The 19,962-nt window shown below is 38.7% G+C and overlaps 1 protein-coding gene across 4 annotated transcripts in view; it reads right to left on the bottom strand.

The window, feature by feature from the left end:
• Positions 1-1,233: 1,233 nt before the first annotated feature.
• Positions 1,234-19,962, bottom strand: part of PRDM5 (PR/SET domain 5) — a 190,754-nt gene continuing 172,025 nt past the window's right edge. For 3 of the 4 annotated variants that reach the window (XM_047799168.1, XM_047799167.1, XM_047799169.1), the window contains 2 exons: positions 8,042-8,146; positions 1,234-1,738 (listed from right to left, as the gene is read on the bottom strand). In XM_047799168.1, coding sequence (XP_047655124.1) covers positions 1,574-1,738; positions 8,042-8,146 — 270 coding nt within the window. In that variant the 3' untranslated portion in view covers positions 1,234-1,573. Of the gene's footprint in view, positions 1,739-8,041; positions 8,147-19,962 lie in introns of those variants that run through there. The other variant, XM_047799170.1, reaches the window with a different exon arrangement.

Below are 19,962 nucleotides of genomic sequence, written 5' to 3'. Positions count from 1 at the left end.
GAGTCTCAAATTTAATACTTTCACTGAGCTTAAATATCTATAATGAACCTTTGTTTCTTTTTAAAACTGGAACTGAGCATAAATAAAATTCTAAAACAAGTTCCCGACTTCAAAGAATTGTGTCTTTAGATAACCTTTTTCTATAAATCATTAGAACTAAATAAATTCCTTAAAATTATACTTCCTCTCTTTTGAATGGGCTCCAAATAGAGAAGTTCATGAACTGGGCTTTATTTTAAATTTATTTCTGGTTTTTGGATTCTTCTATACTATTCTGACAGCACTATTAAGACTTTAGCATATCTTCTCCTAAAACAACGTGTTCACTGTATGTTGCTCTCAAGCGCTTAATTGAAATATAATCTAAAGGAAGAAATTATACTTCTTGTTTTATTGTCCCTTAAGTATCAGTGATAATTTCAATAACAATTGCCAGGTTTGTATTTTATAGTCTACATTCCTAATTATATACGGTTGAGAGTAATTAAAAAATGTTTCAGAATCATCTACTGCCAAGATTGTGGAAAATGTGTTTTGCAAAACAGAATGTAAATGCTCTGAGGACTCTGTTGTATTTGCACGAACACACACTGTGCACTTCTGTGGAACGAGAGGGTAAAGGGCCAGGTTCATCATGACTAATGCTGTAATGCACCTATACTGCTGCCCCTCTGTCAGTCAACAGATACTGAGAACCTCTTTTGTTCCAATTTTTAGTTATAATTAAAGATACATAATATAAACTCAGGAGGATCGGCTTAATAAATACTTCAGTGTTAAGGTCTTTTTTGTAATTTTATAAAAGTATTCTAGACCATGAAGGTCTGCATCTGAATGATGACAGGAAATGTTTCCTGACAATTGTCTAAAATGAGCAACATTTTAATAGATGTTTTAGTTCTTAAATACTTCTTTTAAAGATTTTCATTTTTTTATATTACTGTTGATTAACAGTGTTCTGTCAGTTTCTACTGTACAGCAGAGTGACCCACTGATCTGTTGTAAGGAACTATTACTATATAAGGTCAACTTTTGGTCTGCTTCACAAAATAGCAGGTTTTACCCTGTTATCATGCTTAAAACCTTGAAAATTGCCTCCTATCTTTATCCACAGTGAAATATCTTGGAAATCTTCATCTCTTTCTGGCTAAATTAGTAATAACCAGTTGCACTATCCAGCAGTACAAGTGCATGCACACACAGACTCACACGTGTACAGGGATAGCAATAAAATAAAAAGTCCTCATAAGGAGTATGTTAATAAACTTCACTACAGAGAAATGGCCAAGAAGAAGAGCCATGGTTCCTTTTTCCATTTTTATAAACTATAACATAAGTAGTATTTCGAAGGCTACAGAGTTATTTTTTTTTCCATGGTACCATTTCTGGATAAAAGTAGGGTTTTTTTCTCTCTTTTTTTGCAAGTATATCTATAGACTCTAAAGGTAGGCAAAATAAGAACTATGAGTCCAGTGAATTCTTTTGGCTACTTCTGCTATGCTAATCAGGTGAGAGAAATCTGGGTTTTGTATTAGGAGCCCTTCTGAATGGCTTAATGCCTTTACAGCTGCCACTAGCTGTCAGCTTCACCATGGATATTGTCCATGTGCACTTTGAGGTAGTCATTCCTTGTAAACTTCTTATGGCAAAACTGGCATTCTGCCAGCGGACGATTGGGATTATGCGTCATCTTGTGTCGGATCAGCATTTTCTTCAGGCTAAAAGCCAAGTCACAAACCTAGAAAAGACCCGAAGATACCTATCATTTATATTGAAAAATTTGAAGAAACACCCATTTATCAGTTGTACAATTTACATTATGCAAATTCCTGTTATCAAGTATGTACTTGACAGGCATGAGTGCCCTTGAAATAAATGGAATTTAACATCCAAAGTAAAAGGTAAAGAAAATTCTAATTTCAAGAGTTATTTGCATTTAGTATGTGTCCTCTGCATCACCACAGCCCTCCCTTCCCCCAGCTGCTAGAGTTAACTATCTCTAGAGAAACAACTCCATGGAAACAGTATCTTTCTTCCCATAATCAAGTGTATTGATTATTTCATATTAAACCTCTTAAAATGTCTGATGGTCTAGAGGACATAAATAGCACAAGACCTATCTCACCAGCAATCCAGTCAATTTACAGCCTTTTATGAAGTAAAAGGTTAGCACTGCTTTAAGGATCCTAAGTGGAAGTGGATTACCTGCTATTCCAATTATTTATTTCTGATTAAAAATACTTCATTTAACACATTTTCTTCATGTAAGCTCTATTATACCACAGACACTCAACATTAGTGCCTATTTTTTCTCTTTCATCTTTTCTGGCAAGAAGAATCATCAGCAGATTGGAAAGAAGGAACTACAACAGCCACCATGTATGAATTCAAGAGAGAACACAGCTATTACAAAGAGTATTAGACTCCCGGTCATAGACAAATGATTATGCAAGCAAATAGAATAATTTTCTAGACAAAACACGATGCTTCCAATCAATCTGAGGAAAGGACATTTTTCTTGTGAAACAACTTTGTAACATAAGTTTTACAATTATAATTTAAAATATACTACATACCTTTAAAGCCACTGAAAAACAATGCCAGGTAAGTCCATGCAATAAAAATCAGAGGATAAAAAGGAAAGATCCAGGAATAAGAAATAGCATAAAATAAAATGACTATATGTGAGTTATGATAAGTGATAATAAAAGCCTCAGTACTCAGTAAATCAAGACATTTACTCAGGTTTATTTGTTTAACATCTATACTCCACAAGAACATGAGTTCTATTGAGTGCAGAACTGTTTTTATTTCAGTGTCTGGCACAGGGACTAGGTTTAAGGGCTAACATCAGCTTTCACTGTGTCTCAGGAATCACTCAACAATTTCTAAACATTAGTTCAATCCTCACACCTACTCTTTTAGGTACATACTAGCACTATTATTCCCATTTTACAGAAGGAGAGTGACACACACTTCTGTCTCAAGCAGTTTGCCCAAGGTCACAGAACTAGGACGTGGTTTTCAGGATTTAAACCCAGACAGTCTGGGTTCAGAGTCCCTACCACCCCACCAAGGGCCAACTATTATTAAAGACTCTAACTTTAAACAGCAAATATGTGAGCCCATCATACTTTTTCCCCCACTTTCCTGGCTGACACAATTTTTAAGAAATAAAAATCTCTGGAAAAAAAAAAAGGAAATTCTCAGACAGCTCAGCTCACCAGTGTGTTGTGAGGGATACAAAGCCAAGTCCGTTTACATAGTCACCATGGGAGAATTGCAGCGGCAAGCTGGAGAAATGGCAAGGAAGGTGGACAAGATGCTGAAATCATTGGTGATGGCTCAGAATTAAGGGCTCCTAGAAGCTCCAATAGGAGATGGGAGGGGAATAATCCAACAGATTGCTGAACAAGGGCCAGGAGAGAGGATTAAATATCAGTAGAGCGTAGCTGATGTCATACCTGTGAAACTGACTACCCAGACATTAAAAGCTATGTTTTCATGAACTTTAATGGAGGCATTAAGAGACTTCAAACGGATGCTCGGTATAAATCAGATGAATGTAAGGGATGTTTATAGTCAATTTAAAAATAGGGGTGAGCAAAAAGGAGTTCCAATAGTGAAACAAGGGCACTTCCTTGTCTTTTTTTCCTACCTGTGCTCCAATCTACTCCAACCTAGTATTAATCAATGTGCCAAAACATATTCTTCCTCTTTGCTGGGGGCAAACTGATTTTGTTTTAAAATAAAGTGAAACATGTTTACCAGAAAGTACTTGAGAAATAATAATGGGATTCTGTACAGACATCCTCAGTTAACAAGTATTTATCACATACAATGTGTCTACCACTTCTGGAAGGAACACAATGACAAAGAGCACTCTGCCCTGCCCTTGTAGAAGTCCACAGTCTTGAGAAGTACTTGTAATGCCACGAACATAATGCTAAGCAGGGACCAAGGAGGCTGCAATGAACTCTTCCTGGATGCAGAAGGGTTACCATGTCCTACACTGGGGAACAACATTCCAGGGAGAGAGAAGAAGAAACACAAAAGTACAGAGAAGTAAAGGGCTAGGCTCAGGTTGGGAGTGACAGCCATTCACTAAGGTTGAAGATGAGACATCATTAGAGGAGAAACTTAAAAAGGAAGTTAGAGGCTGGAGCCAAATTGGGGAGATCCTGGTAATCATAAGAAGAAACTGGAAGAATGTATATTCAGCAAGTGGTAGGAGTGGAAAACTACAGTCTAATTCAGTCAGCAAGCCAAAAGGTATGCAACTGGAGTCAGGAGGCCAATTACGGTTCCACTCCAAGCCAGAAATGATATGGACATAGACTATGATAGTGGTTATTTATTCATTCCTTTAAAAATATTATTGTAAAGACTCTTACATGCCAGGCATTGTTCTAGGTCTGGGAATACAGCAATAAATAAAAACTCTGTTGTCATGGAGCTTATAATAAATAATAAACCAACAAATATGTAATATTTTAAGTGCAGTAAAGGAGAAGATGACTATGGGGTGAGGGTTAATTAAGAAAGTAAAGGAAATGAGAGAGGAAGTAAGTTGAATCAAGAAATGAAAGAAGCATGGGAGGGTGTCCAAGCCAAGGAAACAGCAGATACAAAGAACCACTCCTAGGTGTGTACTTAGTGCATCTGAAAGAACAGCAAAGAAGCCATGTGGCTGGAGAGAGGTGGAGGCAGGGGTGAAGTGAGACAGGTTGGGGTGGGGTGGGGGGCTGCAGATCATATGGGGACTTCCAAACTCTGGTAAAACTCTGGTTTTCATTCTAAATGCAATGGACATTCACTGATGGTTTCAGCAAATGAGACTAATATAACACATATAATCATCTACACACACACACACACACACACACACACACACACACATAAAATCTGACTCAAGTTCTAGAAAGATCATTTTGGGTCGTAAGTTGGGGAGAGACTGTCAGAAGCAAATATAGCAGGAGAGAGATCAATTAAGAAGCTACTGAATTATTCGAGGAGATGAAGCTGGTAGCTGTTCAGATTCTCCCAGCTTACTTATAGAGCCAATCTGATCTGCTACTGCACTGATGTTAAGGAGTGAGACAGAGAAGTGAAGGTGGCAATGGAAATTCAGAGACAGTGAGAGGTGTGAGAAATATATAGAAGCAAAGAGGTCAGGAATTACTGGGGCTGAGAGGAAGCTACATGTATTTGATCCCTGGAATCCGTGGTTGGCCAGTTATAAGCAGTGAATGACATGCAAATCATCAACCCCAGGGAGCCTCAACTGCTTCCTATAGGTGGAAATAACACCTATATATTTCTGGGCTGAGGTGAAATCAGAGAGCATATATACAAACTATGTATCACTATGTCTTTCCGACAAGAGAAGCTCAACTAGATGATGCTATTGGTCGGAAAAAGGGATGTCTAACAAGAGGCTCTGACCTTTGGTTTGGGCTATTTGGAGACGGTGAAGTTCTTACAGAGATGGGTAGTTTAAAGGGAATATGTTGAAAAACTGAGAAGGGGAGATCATGATTTAATTCTGGGATAAAGAGGAGATGTCTTACAGGCAGCTCATAGTTATCTGCCTAGAGTTCAGAAGAGAGATCAAGGCAGGAGCAAGATTTGGAAGTCATCAACTGTGTAGGTAGTAGCTTAAGGTATTTGGCACACTGGAGGAGCTGCATTGGCATGGAATGACTGGGTCTAAGGAATTAAGAGTAGTACTGATCAGTGAATGGCATCTGAGGAAAACTGTAAAGAACTGAGGTAGATATATATCAGTTTCTTCTTTACAATTCTGCTCAAATTCCGCTCAAGTACCACTGAAATGTCTTATCTCTATGTAGACATTGGGAACAGGACAGGAAAAGGACTTTCTAGGCAGAGGGCATATTGTATGCAAGATACACGGAATAGAAGACAGAGCTGTGAAACATATCTCTGCCTCAGGAAACTAAGTATCAGTGCAAAGAAAATGCAGAGTATTGAAAGATAAGTGATTATTAAAACACAAAATAAAAAGAAAGCATAAAGACCATAATGATTTTAAAGAATTAAAAACAATCCTCTCAAACTCTTCCAAAAATAGAAGAGGAGGGAACACTTCCTAATTCATTCTGTGAGGCCAGTGTGACCTTGATACCAAAGCTGAAGATTTTACAATGAAGGAAAACTATAGAATAATACTCTGTATGGATATATATAAAAAAATTTCAAATGAACAAATGTTGTCAATGTCATTGAACCATTCACTTTAAAATGGTTAATACTATGTTATGTGAATTTCATTTCAATTAAAAAAAAATCACCTTGGCAGAGTGGAGAACACATACACAGGAGAGTGGATATGATAAGAAATAGTGAGGTGAGAGTAACACATACACAGGAGAGTGGATATGATAAGAAATAGTGAGGTGAGAGTCCAGGCTGTGCACTCTAGTGGGAATGGAAACTGAGAGATAGTAACAGATTTGAATTTGAGAATATTTAGGAAGAAGACAGACTGGAAGTGGGGTGAGAAAGGATGACTTTTCTCTGGAATTAGTAGGTTAGGAAGACAAAATTTAGGAACAGCTAGACAGTTCACAACAGAGCAGGCTGTCTGTCAGGGACGTTTCGCAGGCATTGAACTTAGATCTCTCTTCAAAAGACCAGTCTGGACTGCAGATAAGGCTCCTAGAGATCTGAATGTATGATAGAAGGAAATGGAATAGAAGTAGATAGAAAAAAATCATGCTTGTAAGATAATTAAAAAAAGATAACATCATGGTCCTGTTTAATCTAAGGAAGTAGTCAACAAAATACTCAAATAAAAGGTTGAGTATGATGGCAGGAAGATGTCCATACACAGTGGATATTTAATTTCTATCTCCATCACTTATTTGTGTAGTTGTACAACTAAATAATTTAAATTTAAGTTTTGCTTTTATAAAAAAAGCTTCTAATAAAAGCACTGATGGATTGAATGTTCAACTCATTAAATTATTAAATTGAGCTGTACCTCCAGTTCAGGATAGAAGCTCTACATGTGTACATTTCTTTCTCTACAAGTAGCTCTCTCCTTAAAGAAGTTCACTGTTGAAAAAGGTATTTTTATGAGTAGGCACACTGGGAGTACATTGCTGCCTTAACCTTACCACCAAAGTTTCATGGCAAGACAAGGAAAACATTTTATGTTTGTGCATTTCCTTTCAGATAGACTCCTCACTCCATCCTTTATCCTTTGGGTTATGCCAATGGGACTGAGTGCTTGAGTTTCCAATATTTAAAGAGAGCTATGTACTGTGCAGTTTCATACATGACAACTTGAATGTTTCTTCTTACACTGAGCTACATCAATACTCTTTTGTTGCTATTTTTGTGTTAGACATGAGAACCCAAGTGTTTTCCGTAACACCTCAGTCAATTTTCTGTCAAATGTTAATGTTACATAGGAGAACAGTGATACTGTTCATTTGATAAACTATTTGTCTAAATCAATCAACAATCCAATTAATTTTATTGACAATGGTAGTACTTCTGCCTTTTCATAAATAATGTGAACTATGTCCATAATTTCATTTCACTCCAAATATCATAAGCAGAAAATCTAAACAATTAGCAGTGTGTTTTTAAACAAAGGAGTCGATGTATGTTTTAGAAATTCATTGTTTGGCCCTAACAAAATAAATAATATCTATGACCAGGTTAAATCTCTGGTTTAACTATCATTAACCTGTCAAAGACTTGGACAGACACCTGAAAGCTGCCTAGAATCACACCTTGAAAGAACAACTTGCATGCATTAAAACAGAGCACAATCATGTCTGAAAGAAAATCAGAGTTCATTTGCTGCCAGTAAATCAGGATTAAGGACATTGCTACAAAGTGGTTACATGGATTATACAAACAGAAGGTTACATGGATTATATAATCAGAAGGTAGGAAGAGCACAGGGCATTAATAGACACAGACCAGCACTGCCCCACCCACCCACCCCTCCATTATTGGAGGTTACTAGAGGACACTAGGGAAAGAAAAGGGAAGCCAAACTCACGTCACACTGAAACGGCTTTTCTCCTGTGTGCGTCCTCTTGTGCTCATCCAGGCCTCGCTTCTGGCTGAAGGCCTTGCTGCACTCTGAGCACTTGTATGGCTTCTCCTGCAGTCAGTGAAAATAGACCACCATGAATTCGAGTCAATGCAGAGCCCTCCTTAGTAAAGTGTGTGTGGGAGGGTGTTTTACCTACTTCTGAAAGGTGCTGCCACATATTCACAAGGGTGAGGTGAATTACTTTAAATTTTCAGGGGAAAACAGCAATATTCAAAATTTGCTGAGCAGTCTTAAAATTACAGTAGTTCACAGGTCTGATGTTAGACTGCACTACATTTATTTTGATGCAGCCCCATCTGTGAAAAGTAAGATTCTGTATGATAGCTGTGAACTACTTACCTAACTCAGGTTTTCTCTGGGTCTTGGAGTGCTGTAAGGGCATCGTGGAGCAAGGCAGTATGGGACCCCTAGTCTAGATGATGCAAAATGAATGTTCACTGCCTTGAAGGAATTGCTGGGAATGAAAACTTCACAACCAAATTTTTGAGAGATTTAGGGTGTTAGTTTAAGAAGCTAGGACTCGGAGTTCCCATCGTGGCGCAGTGGTTAACGAATCCGACTAGGAACCATGAGGTTGCGGGTTCGGTCCCTGCCCTTGCTCAGTGGGTTGACGATCCGGCGTTGCCATGAGCTGTGGTGTAGGTTGCAGATGCGGCTCGGATCCTGCGTTGCTGTGGCTCTGGTGTAGGCCGGTGGCTACAGCTCCGATTAGACCCCTAGCCTGGGAACCTCCACAAGCCGTGGAAGCGGCCCAGGGAAATAGCAAAAAGACAAAAAAAAAAAAAAAAGAAGCTAGGACTCAACTATGATCTGAATATTTTCATTTCTTTGTCTAATCTTTTTTCCTAGGTAGGATTTTTTTTTTATATATAAAATCTAAATTACTTTTTTTACACTTGATCTTAGCCAAAAGGCCGAGAAGCGATAAAATTACTTTAAATGAGGACTTTTTTTTTTTTTAAATGGTTGGTCATAGACTGTTAAGGAAAAGAAATATCTCCATAAGAAAAGGAAAAAAAAATGTCCAAATTCCTTAACCATCTTTGATACCAGAACCTTATATCACCATCTTTTTAGCTTAGAGTAAATTGCAAAATAAATTAATTTACATTGTTCCATTAAAATAGCTGGCCAGTTCCTAAACAGTGCATTGATAAAAAGATTTGCTTGAAGTAAAATTGCAATGAGATTTTTTTCAAATAGAGCTTCAAAAATATTGTTATAGATACATTTTTGGATTGAGGTAGTGTGTATATGTTTTAAATTTCATATTACATTTTCTATCTATATTTTCTCTCTAGGATTTAAAACACTATTATAGGAGTGCCTGTTGTGGCTCAGTGGTAACAAACCCGACTAGTACCCATGAGGATGCGGGTTTAATCCGTGGCCTCGCTCAGTGGGTTAAGGATCTGGCATTGCCATGAGGTGTAGTGTAGGTTGCAGACGTGGCTCGTGGCTCGGATCCCATGTAGCTATAGCTGTCGTGTAGGCCACCTGAAGCTCCAATTTGACCCCTAGCCTGGGAACTTCCATATGCAATGGGTGCGGCCCTAAAAAGCGGGGGAAAAAAAAAAAAAGACTACCACAAAATTTTTCACACCTACAAAATAGTATGTACATAACTGAATACACATTCATATACCCACTGGCTAGACTTGAGAAATAGAACATTTTTGTGAACACACGTAGTTCCTGTCATTCATGCTTAGTGAGTACACTGTTACATTCAATGGCTATACCATCATTTGCTTATACACATTCCCTAGTGAACGATAGTTAAGTTTTTCCCAATTTCTCACTCTTACAAATAATGCTGCTCTGAATATTCTTGTAAATGTATATACTTGAACATACAGGAGATGATTCTCTTTGGTATGTGTGTCTAGAAGTCGGACTGCAGCTTCCACTTTCCTGGGAATGGCCAAGTAGCTCTACAAAGAGAATCAACCATTTTACAACCCAATATCCCATATATTTTTGTAATTCTATCACTGTATTTCACAAATCTTGAGACTCTCCTTAGGTACCTGATGAGTATACGTAAGTTTAAAACTATTATGCTCCTAGAAAATGAGACCTTGTATTAATTCAAAGTGACTGTCTTTATCTATAATAATCCTTTTTACCTTATAATTAATTTGGTATTCATTCAGCTATAAAAGCTTTTTAAAATCAGTGTTTGCAGGGGGTTGGGAGACCTGGTGAGATGTTATTCAAGGGGTACAGATTTGTAGAGGTAGCGTGAAAAGTTCTGGAGATCTAATGCACACAGCATTGTGATTACAATCAACAATGCTCTAGTGTAAGTTTCAAAGTTGCTAAAAGGCTAGTTCCTAAATGTTCTCACCACAAAAAAGGAATGATAGTTACATGACATGATGGAGGTGTTGGCTAGCACGATGATAGTAATCATACTGCAAAATACAAATGTATCAAATCAACATTTGCACACCTTAAAACTTATATGATGTTATGTCAATTATATCTCATAAATAGGAAAATAGTAAAATTAGTATTTGCCTGGCATATCTTTCTATTTTTCATGGTCTTAACCTGTCTTTACCATTTTCATCTTTTTGTATTGCACTCCATGATCAGCTGATCAATTCTCTTCAGGTATGAATAACTTAACTACCTTATAGGATCATGTGAGTTTTTAATTTCCATTAGGAATTTTTAATTTCTAGAACTGTCTGGTTATTTTCAATTATGCTTTATTTTTTGATACAATCTTACTTTTTATTCATATTGCTTATGTCTACTTAAAAATATTCTAGGCATTTATACAATTTTCTTCATCTGATAAATCATTAATCTATTTGCTTTGGAAGTCTAGTTCTGCTCTTATGAATTCTCCAGTCTCCTGCTCATGGCTCTTATTTCCTTGGGTGTTTCTGGAATTTGGAATCATGAGCTCATCATGTTCAGTTGGCTTTAGCTGTTAAAATCCTGTGACCTCCCTCTCCCACGCCCCGGTTAAGGGTGAGTCCCTCCAGAGAGCATTTGTGTTTGTTCCTGCCAGGCACTCTGGGATGCCATCAATCAAAGAACATTTTAAGTTTATTTCTTGCCTGAGGGGTTTCTGGTCAGGCAAGCATTTTAAGTCTCAACTCCAAACACACTTGAGGGATGGACTGTGGTTATAAACTCTACGGAGAACATTTTCTCTAGCCAGCAGTTACTCCAAGACAGTTAAATGTCCCAAGCATCTCTGTTTGCCAAAAATAGATTATTTCTAGTATCCAATTTCAGTTTGATCACAGCCTTTCTGGGGTCCCAAGATTACAGTGGGATATGGTTCCATCTTGCCCTTTAACCTGAACCCAGAGCTTGCCTCCTTTTCCATCAGCATTAAAAATCAAGCCTTCAGTTTACTGAAACCAGTAATCACCCTACAAGGGGCTGCACCCTCAACTTGACCTTCTCACTCTGCAGTCAGGTTTCAGTTCGGTTGTTGGTTCCTGGAGATCACTGATATTTTTGTTTTACGCATTCAGATATTAGCTGTTTGCTTTATTTCATCCAGCACTGATAGGTGTTTTTGTACAGGGTATCTTTTCCAGGATATGCAATCTGTCATATTGCCAGAAATGGAAGTAATTGTACAGATAATTTTCAGAACATGAAAAATATATTTTAATTGACTATTTACAATCAACAGAAAAAAGTAATTGTGTTTGCTTGGCAGTCTGAGAAATACAATGTGGTTGCCTTTTCCCCTATAGTTTGAATCAACATGATCTCTTTTCGCATGTTGCATTATTCTTAAAATTTATCTCTTCAAATACTACAGAGTTTAAAAAAAAAAAAACTTAAAAGGAAAATAATGATCTAAGTATTTAGATCAGAAATTTTCTGGGAATTCCTAGGACTATTTATTAGGTTTTCATTATATCCAAATGTTTTAAAATTTAAAAACATATAAAATATTATGTATGTTAAAAGAAACAAAGGAAAGTTTTTATCCCTATAATTTATCTGTAAAACCAGCTCTTATGAAGAGATGAAAGGCCCATCACTGTGGCAGCTGCCAATGACAGGCAAATGTCTGGCAGAGAACCACCTAAGCCAGGACCAACTAGCTGAATGACATCCTAAGAGTAGTTTCAGGGAAGGGAAGGCAATGAAAAGCAAGGTCTGAGCATCACCAGTTAAGAAATCCCCTTCACTCATTCCTAAACTTCCTCTGAGGAGATACTGTCCAGGCAAAAGCATCCCAGAGATGGCCCTATGGGTACTCAAAGGTTCCCAGCTAGGATACAGATTCTGGAGGGGCACAGGGGCTTTATAGTTAGAGGTGTAAAATCCCAAGTGTGTACTATGCTTTGGCTTGTACTGAATGGATAATGTCTTAATACATTAACTCACCCACATATTGATAGTTTTCAAATGTTTACAGATACTACTGGTGGTTAATTCAATATATATTCATGTACAACTGCCACTAAATTAATATTACTTTCACTTAATTATGTTCCTCCACAAGATGCTAAAAGTGCAACAGCCATCAGGCATTTCTATGTGTGTGTTGGCAGGAAAGTGAGGTTAAATTTTTGTTAGAAAGTTTCCTCCACTTCAGAAAGTTTGAGAATCATAATTGAAACAGGGACCCATTTGATTAAGCATTTGTATTTGCCTGGACTCCCTCTTCTCTACCAAGAATCATTTGCAGCCAGGGATTTCCTGGGGGTTTTTCCCTAAGATAAGCTTACAAAGGACCCCACAATCACACTTCCCTGTCAGTCTAGAAAGAAAAGCTCTCTGAGACCTCAGGCCATAGCAAAGTACAGTAAGAAGAAGCCATGTCTGCCCCTCAAATGTCTGTCTGTCTCCTTCATCTCTGGATCTTACAGAGTCCACACTTTCCCTGAAGTCATCAGAAGGAGGGATCTAATTTCTGCAGACACTGGTCAGACTGCCTTGCAGTGCCCCTCAAAGGACCTTTAATACCCACCCTTGAAGAGATTCAATTTATAATGAATGGTGCCAGAGCAAATGTTAGAGCATTCCTGCTCCAGAAAAGAGTTCTTATACCAGAGGAAGGGCCAGGAGGTCTTGGGTCGCTCATCTCAAATTTAAGAAAATCAAATAAACTGAAATATGAGGAAATAAATGCATTTTTCTTTCTCAGAAAGGAAATCCTCATCTCCCTTCGTTACTAATTTCTTCCATTACGCCTAAGCAGCCATGTTAAAGAAATGCCACCCTTCACATGGTAAACACGGTCGGGCATAGAAAGTAAGCTGAATGGTGCAGAGCACAGTATTACAGACACCTGCACCTGGTCATTTTCCTTCTCTGAAAACTGTGAAAAAATCTTTTCTTCTTCTAGAACACTCCTAACCTCTCAGTGCAGAAGAAACCATGCCTGTGTGTAAGGGTACTTCAACTTCTAACCCTCACTGCCTACCCTTGCCAGGAGGTTCACTAGGATGATAGTGGTCAGGTATTTAGTGGTTGACATAGCAAGGGACCGTGTGACAGAGGAAGCTTAGGAAGCCATAATAGGCTTTGGCTTCTTACTGCCAGGTTAGGCAGTGGACCTGAGGCTGAGCTATCAATTGCCTTTCAAGGATGTTTGGATTCCGCTGGACTTCCAAAGGCCCCACCACCCTGCCCCTACATAGAACACATACAATATCATCATTTTAACTTAATCGCGTCTAACTTCATTACTTCTCCTCTTTCTATTATGAAATCTTTAATCCGGGCACAAAATCTGCTTCAGTGAAGTATTATGGAAGTTGTTTATAACACTGTTTCAGAGTGGAATGCATGGTATAAATTACACATTTTAACTCATTAGCTGGATTTAACTAGAGACAAAATGATTAGGTTCTTGATTAATTCTGTTTCTGAGTGATTATACAGTTTAACTGACAAATAGCTTGTCTTTGTCATCATAACTGGGGAACCATTACTCAACGGAGGCAATCTATTTGTCAGTTAAACTGTGAAATCCATCAGAGGCGGAATTCAGCAGCAGTCTAATCAGCCTAGCTTTAATCAACAGCATTTGGCAGAATCTGTTCAGAAGGTAGCACTGATAGAGCTCTAGAACCTGTACTTGTGATGTCACTAATAAAAAGTCTTATTTTTGTGCTAATGCCCATCTATTAAAAGAACAGAAACTTCAAATATTATGATTTTTGCCAATAGAAACTGAATTAACTTTCGACATCATTTGAGAGGGCTCTGTAGAAAAAAATCACATCTTTAAGGGATCTGAATATGTTCTTTGAAATAGCAATTTATCAGAGGCTTCTTTGTAGTTTAGTCATGAATTTCTTGCCAGGAGGAAAAGAAGCAGGCCTCCCATTTCACGGACTAACAAAGACAAGAATGGGTCATGCGTAGGTAATCCACATGCTGCAGATACATAATCTGAAGATTTCTTATGATTGTTTTCACATTAGGTCGTTGACCAATTCGTCAATCAAATAGAAACAGAAAATATCACAAATCGGCCTTAATCTCTGTAGTCAGAGTTCACTGTAAATGGTGTCAGGAAGACAGTGAATGAAGTTCTTTCGTGGCAGCGGTAGCCTAAACCCAATACAATTAAGAAAGGAAAATTAGTAAGCAATTAAAAGAACACAGACTCATGAGGATGGGGAAGACTGTCAGCCTGGTATTCTGAATATACACAAACACAGTTCACAACGAGTGCGGGTTCAACTTGTAAGTGAAACATCGGCTCCTTGGTTATTGTGTCTTACATGAATGCACTTGATGGACAAACCTTTCTGCTATTTGTCTTGCTCAAAGCTCTAACAAGACCAGACTGTCTTTGCTGTTAATAAAATAACTTCCATGTGAGCAACTTGGATATCAAATACAATTTGAGAGAACAAACTCACTAATGAGGAATCAAATGTAGAAATACAGTCTCTTTGTCTCTCACTCACTCACACACACACACACACACACACACACAGGAAGTTTGTTAGAATTAAAAGTTACATTTTGTTACAAATTAATTTCATTTGATTGCTTTTTCTAGATTAAGGTATTTTAAAGAAATTAATACTTATCTATTAGAGTTCAGAAAAACAATAGCTTTTACCAGATGATCATTTCCTATTTCTAAATTTAATAGAAAATTCAAAACACCTCATGAAGCAGAGGTTCATAAATTTCTTATATATAAACTGAATTTCTTACGTGCATGAATTTTTTTCTTAAGTTATAATTTCTTAAATATGAAATTTCTAAATAAACAAAAATTTTATAAGTTTTTAGTTTCCTAGTTTCTCAGCGGTTAACAGCAGTGGTTGACTTTCTCCTGCGGGAACATATTGCAAACTTTGGCAGAGGTGAAATGGGCAACTTAGAACTAAAAGGGCTACATTATATTTTTAAAGGATTTCAGGCCAAGTCATTTAACCCTCCAAACTTTTCCATCTGCAAAATATCTCACCAATTTCCAAAGTGGAATATGGTACCTCGAGTGTAAGGAAAGATCATATATAGAGTCTTAGTCTCTTTCTAGCCTGCCCTTTGGCAAGACCCATTTGCCAGACCTTCCTTAGACAGGGCACAGAGCTCTGCAGTGGCCGGGAGCAGAGTTTCTCAGCCTCAGCAATACTGATATCTAGGGCCAGATATTATTTGTTTTGGGGCTTTGTCCTGTGCACCCACTAGATGTCAAAAGCACCCCTACCCAAGTTGTGACTACTCAAAATATCTCCAGACATTGCCAAATGTATCCCAAGTGGCAAAATCACAGAAGCACAGTATATAAGAATGGTTCTCGAACTATCTGCAGTGAAAGACTGTGTTTTTCCCAATGTGCTACTGATACTTTTATAAAATGTATTTAAAATGAATTACTAAAAAAAAGACTGTGCACTAGATGTGCAGCAATGTCAAAATGCTATAAAAGTTCTAAACACTTCCTCATAATTTCTGTACTTATCACAGACAAGAAATAAAGAATTTGTGAGCTGGTACTGCTTTTTTGGCCATACCTTGAAAATCAATGGTCTAGTATCTTTGATGACAGGATATCCGTGGTTCAATTTTATCACCTAAGTGAACCAATTCTAAAATATAATTACACCCAATCCTTGAATTACATATCATTTTAAATTCCACGTTTAACAAAATCAAAGTTTTACATACAGATGGATGTGGTGGGAAGGTTATAAATGGATAAAGAAGGAATATTTGGCGTTCCCATTGTGGCACAGCAGAAAAGAATCTGACTAGTATCCATGAGGATGCAGGTTCAATAACTCAATGGTTTAAGGATGTGGCATTGCTGTGAACTGTGGTGTAGGTCACAGATGTGGACCAGATCCCACGTTGCTGTGGTTGTGGCTGCTGCTGGCAGTTGTAGCTCCAATTCAACCCCTAGCCTGGGAACTTCCATATATGCCTTGGGTGCAGCCCTAAAAAGAAAAAAGAAAAAAAAAAAAAAAGAGGAATGAATGAACATTTGTTGGAACCTGGGTAAGGGTACATGGAAATTCATATGGAAGTTCCCAGGCTAGGGGTCGAATGAGAGCTACAGCTGCCAGCCTATGCCACAGCCACAGCAACTTGGGATCCGAGCCACATCTGTGACCTACGGCCACAGCTCATGGCAATGCCGGATCCTTAAACACTGAGTAAGGTCATCATCCAACCTGCATCCTCAAGGATACTAGTCAAGTTCATTACTGCTGGCCACAAAGGGAACTCCCTAAAAGGCTTTTCTGAATTGTTTTCATGTTATTTTACAACTTAAAACATCATTGTTCTCCTTCTGCTTCAAAGATCCTATCTTTTTTTAGAGGAATCATTTTCAGTATCAGGAAGATGGACTGTGTAAATATTAAACCAACTCAGAAGTAAGAAACCCTGCCTCAGAGGACAGTGCTCCAGTGACCAGCTCTGCCATCAGTCACAAAACGCAGCCTGGCCAGCAGGAGAGTTCCAAAAGCCAACTCCTGTCTCTCCCAGCCCAGCACTCCCAGGCTGTTTGTTCAGATGTGGGTGCAGAGCAGGGGGTTTCTTGTGCTCTTGTAGAATGGGGTCATCCGAGTAACTGGGTCAGCATCTCTACCTCACATGGGACTTCACAGGACAGATCCTCCAGGAATAAAACGAGCTCCTGACAGCATCCTGCAGCGGCTCTGACCATCGTCCAGAGGTCAGCCGTGATACGTGCTCCTTGGTGTGGCAGAGACTGTGAAGCCCATGCTCAAATTTCCAGATTTTTCCTAGGAGCCAACTAATTCTCTTAGTAACACTAGCTTTGCAACCAAAGGATGACAAGCTCGCTCCATAAAACATCCAGTTTGCCACAGAATTGCAGGTGGAATTTAGAGGAGGGTTTGCAAGTGTGGCCCCATGGCTGCAATTACACACAGCCGAGGGGATAGATCTATGGCCCACAGGACAGCATATTGTATATTTAACAGTTCCTCTTAATGGCCCTGTTTCTGAAAGCGTGGGTGCCACCAGCTGCACACAATCAAGTTGCACTGCGTTTCCCTCTAACGAGCAGCCTTGCCCAGAAAACTTCTTTTACAGATGTTTATAGTTTTGGTGGCTTTTTATTCACCATCTTATTTTTATAGCTGGTGTGATCTTTCAGCATATGACAAAACATACCCATGGCCTAGTAAACAATGCCCCTAAAAATTACAACTCTTAGGGAAGCCTACAGAAAGCTAGGAGAATATTTGAAGCAGGTTTCAACACAACACATCCATAACTGGTCTTGCATTGTAGCTAATGGAAAACACACTTTCTGTAAACTAGGAATATATACTGCACAAGCCACTATAGAAAACTAAAAATAAGCACAGTAAACAGAATATAATTTTTATATTGAAGTGTTGTATACAGGCTTTAAATATAAATAAGGAAGCACCTGGTCTGTTTTTAATTAATCCATTCTGGAGGCCCATAGAATAGTATGTGTAAGTGACATGGCTGGAAGAAAATCCTGTCACCGAAAGCACAGAAGTGACAGAACTTGTCTTGCATAAAGCAAGGCAAACAAATCACCCAAACTTAGTTCAAAAGCATTGTTTGCTCGCAACAACAAGGGTGACACAAACTGGTCCATTTGGAACAGTCAGATAAACCAACCAAACTAAAATTTTCCTCATACTTTCACTCTCCTATTCTCTAGCACAGTGGATTTCACACCTACCTGCACAAATTATCTAGGAATCTTTTTAAAAATATCCATGTATGGGTCCCACCCCCAGAGAAACTGATTCAGCTGGTCTGGGTGTGGCCAGGCACTGGAATTTCTTAAAAGCTCCCTCCCAAGGTGTCCCTTCTAAGGTGCAACCAGAAGCAAGAACTTCTGATCTGGTGCACCATGCTCTCAAGTAATAATTATAATAGCAGTAATTACAACAGCAGTAGTAATTTCTATTTCCCTTTCTTTTACTAATACTTAAACTTTACCACCATGGTGCGTGTAAACAGACTTCTTACTTCATGGCTGGCAAAGTGCTGGGAACCTTTAAGGATTTTTTTCCCATCTAATTGTTAAGCAACACTGTAAATGTGGTCCAGGTATTCTCACTTAGCAAATGAGGAAATATTTATTTATTTATTTATTTTTTTCTGTCTGTCTTTTTGCTATTTCTTTGGGCCACTTCCGCGGCATATGGAGGTTCCCAGGCTAGGGGTCTAATCGGAGCTGTAGCCACCGGCCTACGCCAGAGCCACAGCAACGTGGGATCCGAGCTGCATCTGCAACCTACACCACAGCTCACGGCAACGCCAGATCATTAACCCACTGAGCAAGGGCAGGGACCGAACCCGCAACCTCATGGTTCCTAGTCGGATTTGTTAACCACTGCGCCACGACGGGAACTCCGAAATATTTATTTAAAAATATGACCAAGGTTATACAATTGGTTAGAGAGGGCAGAACTCAAAAGAAGGCTCTCTTACTCCAAGGCTGGGGTCTATAGTGACCTTGTGGCTTCCTACCCATGCCAACCCCTTCCCTTGGTCAAGGACTCTGGAAGAGGTGACTCCAGAGCCCAGCCAAAACAGGGAACCTTGATTAAGCTAGGCCTTGGCCCCCAAACCTACGTGCACGCGGAACCACCTGGGGAGCTTCAGAAAGTGCTGATGCTGGTGACCCACCTCCCAGAGAGTAGGACTGCACTGCTCTGGGGTATGGCCTGGGCTTTAGCATTTTAAAGGATACCAAGGAGATCCTAATATGCAGATCTGTTTGGGAACCACTGGGCTAAGCCAATGATGGCAACTCACATTTCCTTTCCAGTGAGGGGCTTGGTTGGAGCATGTGACATGACTACAGTTACTGAAGGGAAAGCAAGTCCACAGGGGATTTAGAGAAAGGCCTGTTCTGCCTACTGAGGCCAACCTGTGTACAGAGGTGATGCCTGAGGGGCAGGTGAAACAAAACCATCAAGGAGTGGGCAGAAGTCAGAGGAAATCATATCATCAATATAAGTTACATCTCTGAATCAACACACTGCACAGATGGAAGGAAGCTAGCAGCATAAACCTGACCCTTTTAAACCTCAACAGTGCTGGGAAAAAAAAAAAAAAACAGCCTATTTGCACAGGAGAGGATTCCATAGTTGTCCTGGCAGACATTTGGCTATATCTGAATGTGCTCAAGTCATAAAATGTTTTGACAAAAAGTTTAGCAGAAAATGCTAAAAAAAAAAGATTACCATAATAATGGAGAATTTTTTTTCCAAATTTGAAATACCATTAACATTTTTAATCCCAAAAGTAACTGCAGAACATTATTTTTACTCATAAAATTAGCATCTTCACACCTTACTCTTTTTATCTGATACAGTTTTGTTCAGTAAAAGTAAATTTGAGCTCAATCTCCTTTCACAAATGGGTGAGTTTTTTGTGAAAAC

Source organism: Phacochoerus africanus, chromosome 10 (genome assembly GCF_016906955.1).
Source record: "Phacochoerus africanus isolate WHEZ1 chromosome 10, ROS_Pafr_v1, whole genome shotgun sequence".
Classification (NCBI taxonomy): Eukaryota; Metazoa; Chordata; class Mammalia; order Artiodactyla; family Suidae; genus Phacochoerus; species Phacochoerus africanus.
The sequence above is the reverse complement of the archived record's forward strand: the minus strand, read 5'-3'. Positions and strand labels throughout refer to the sequence as shown.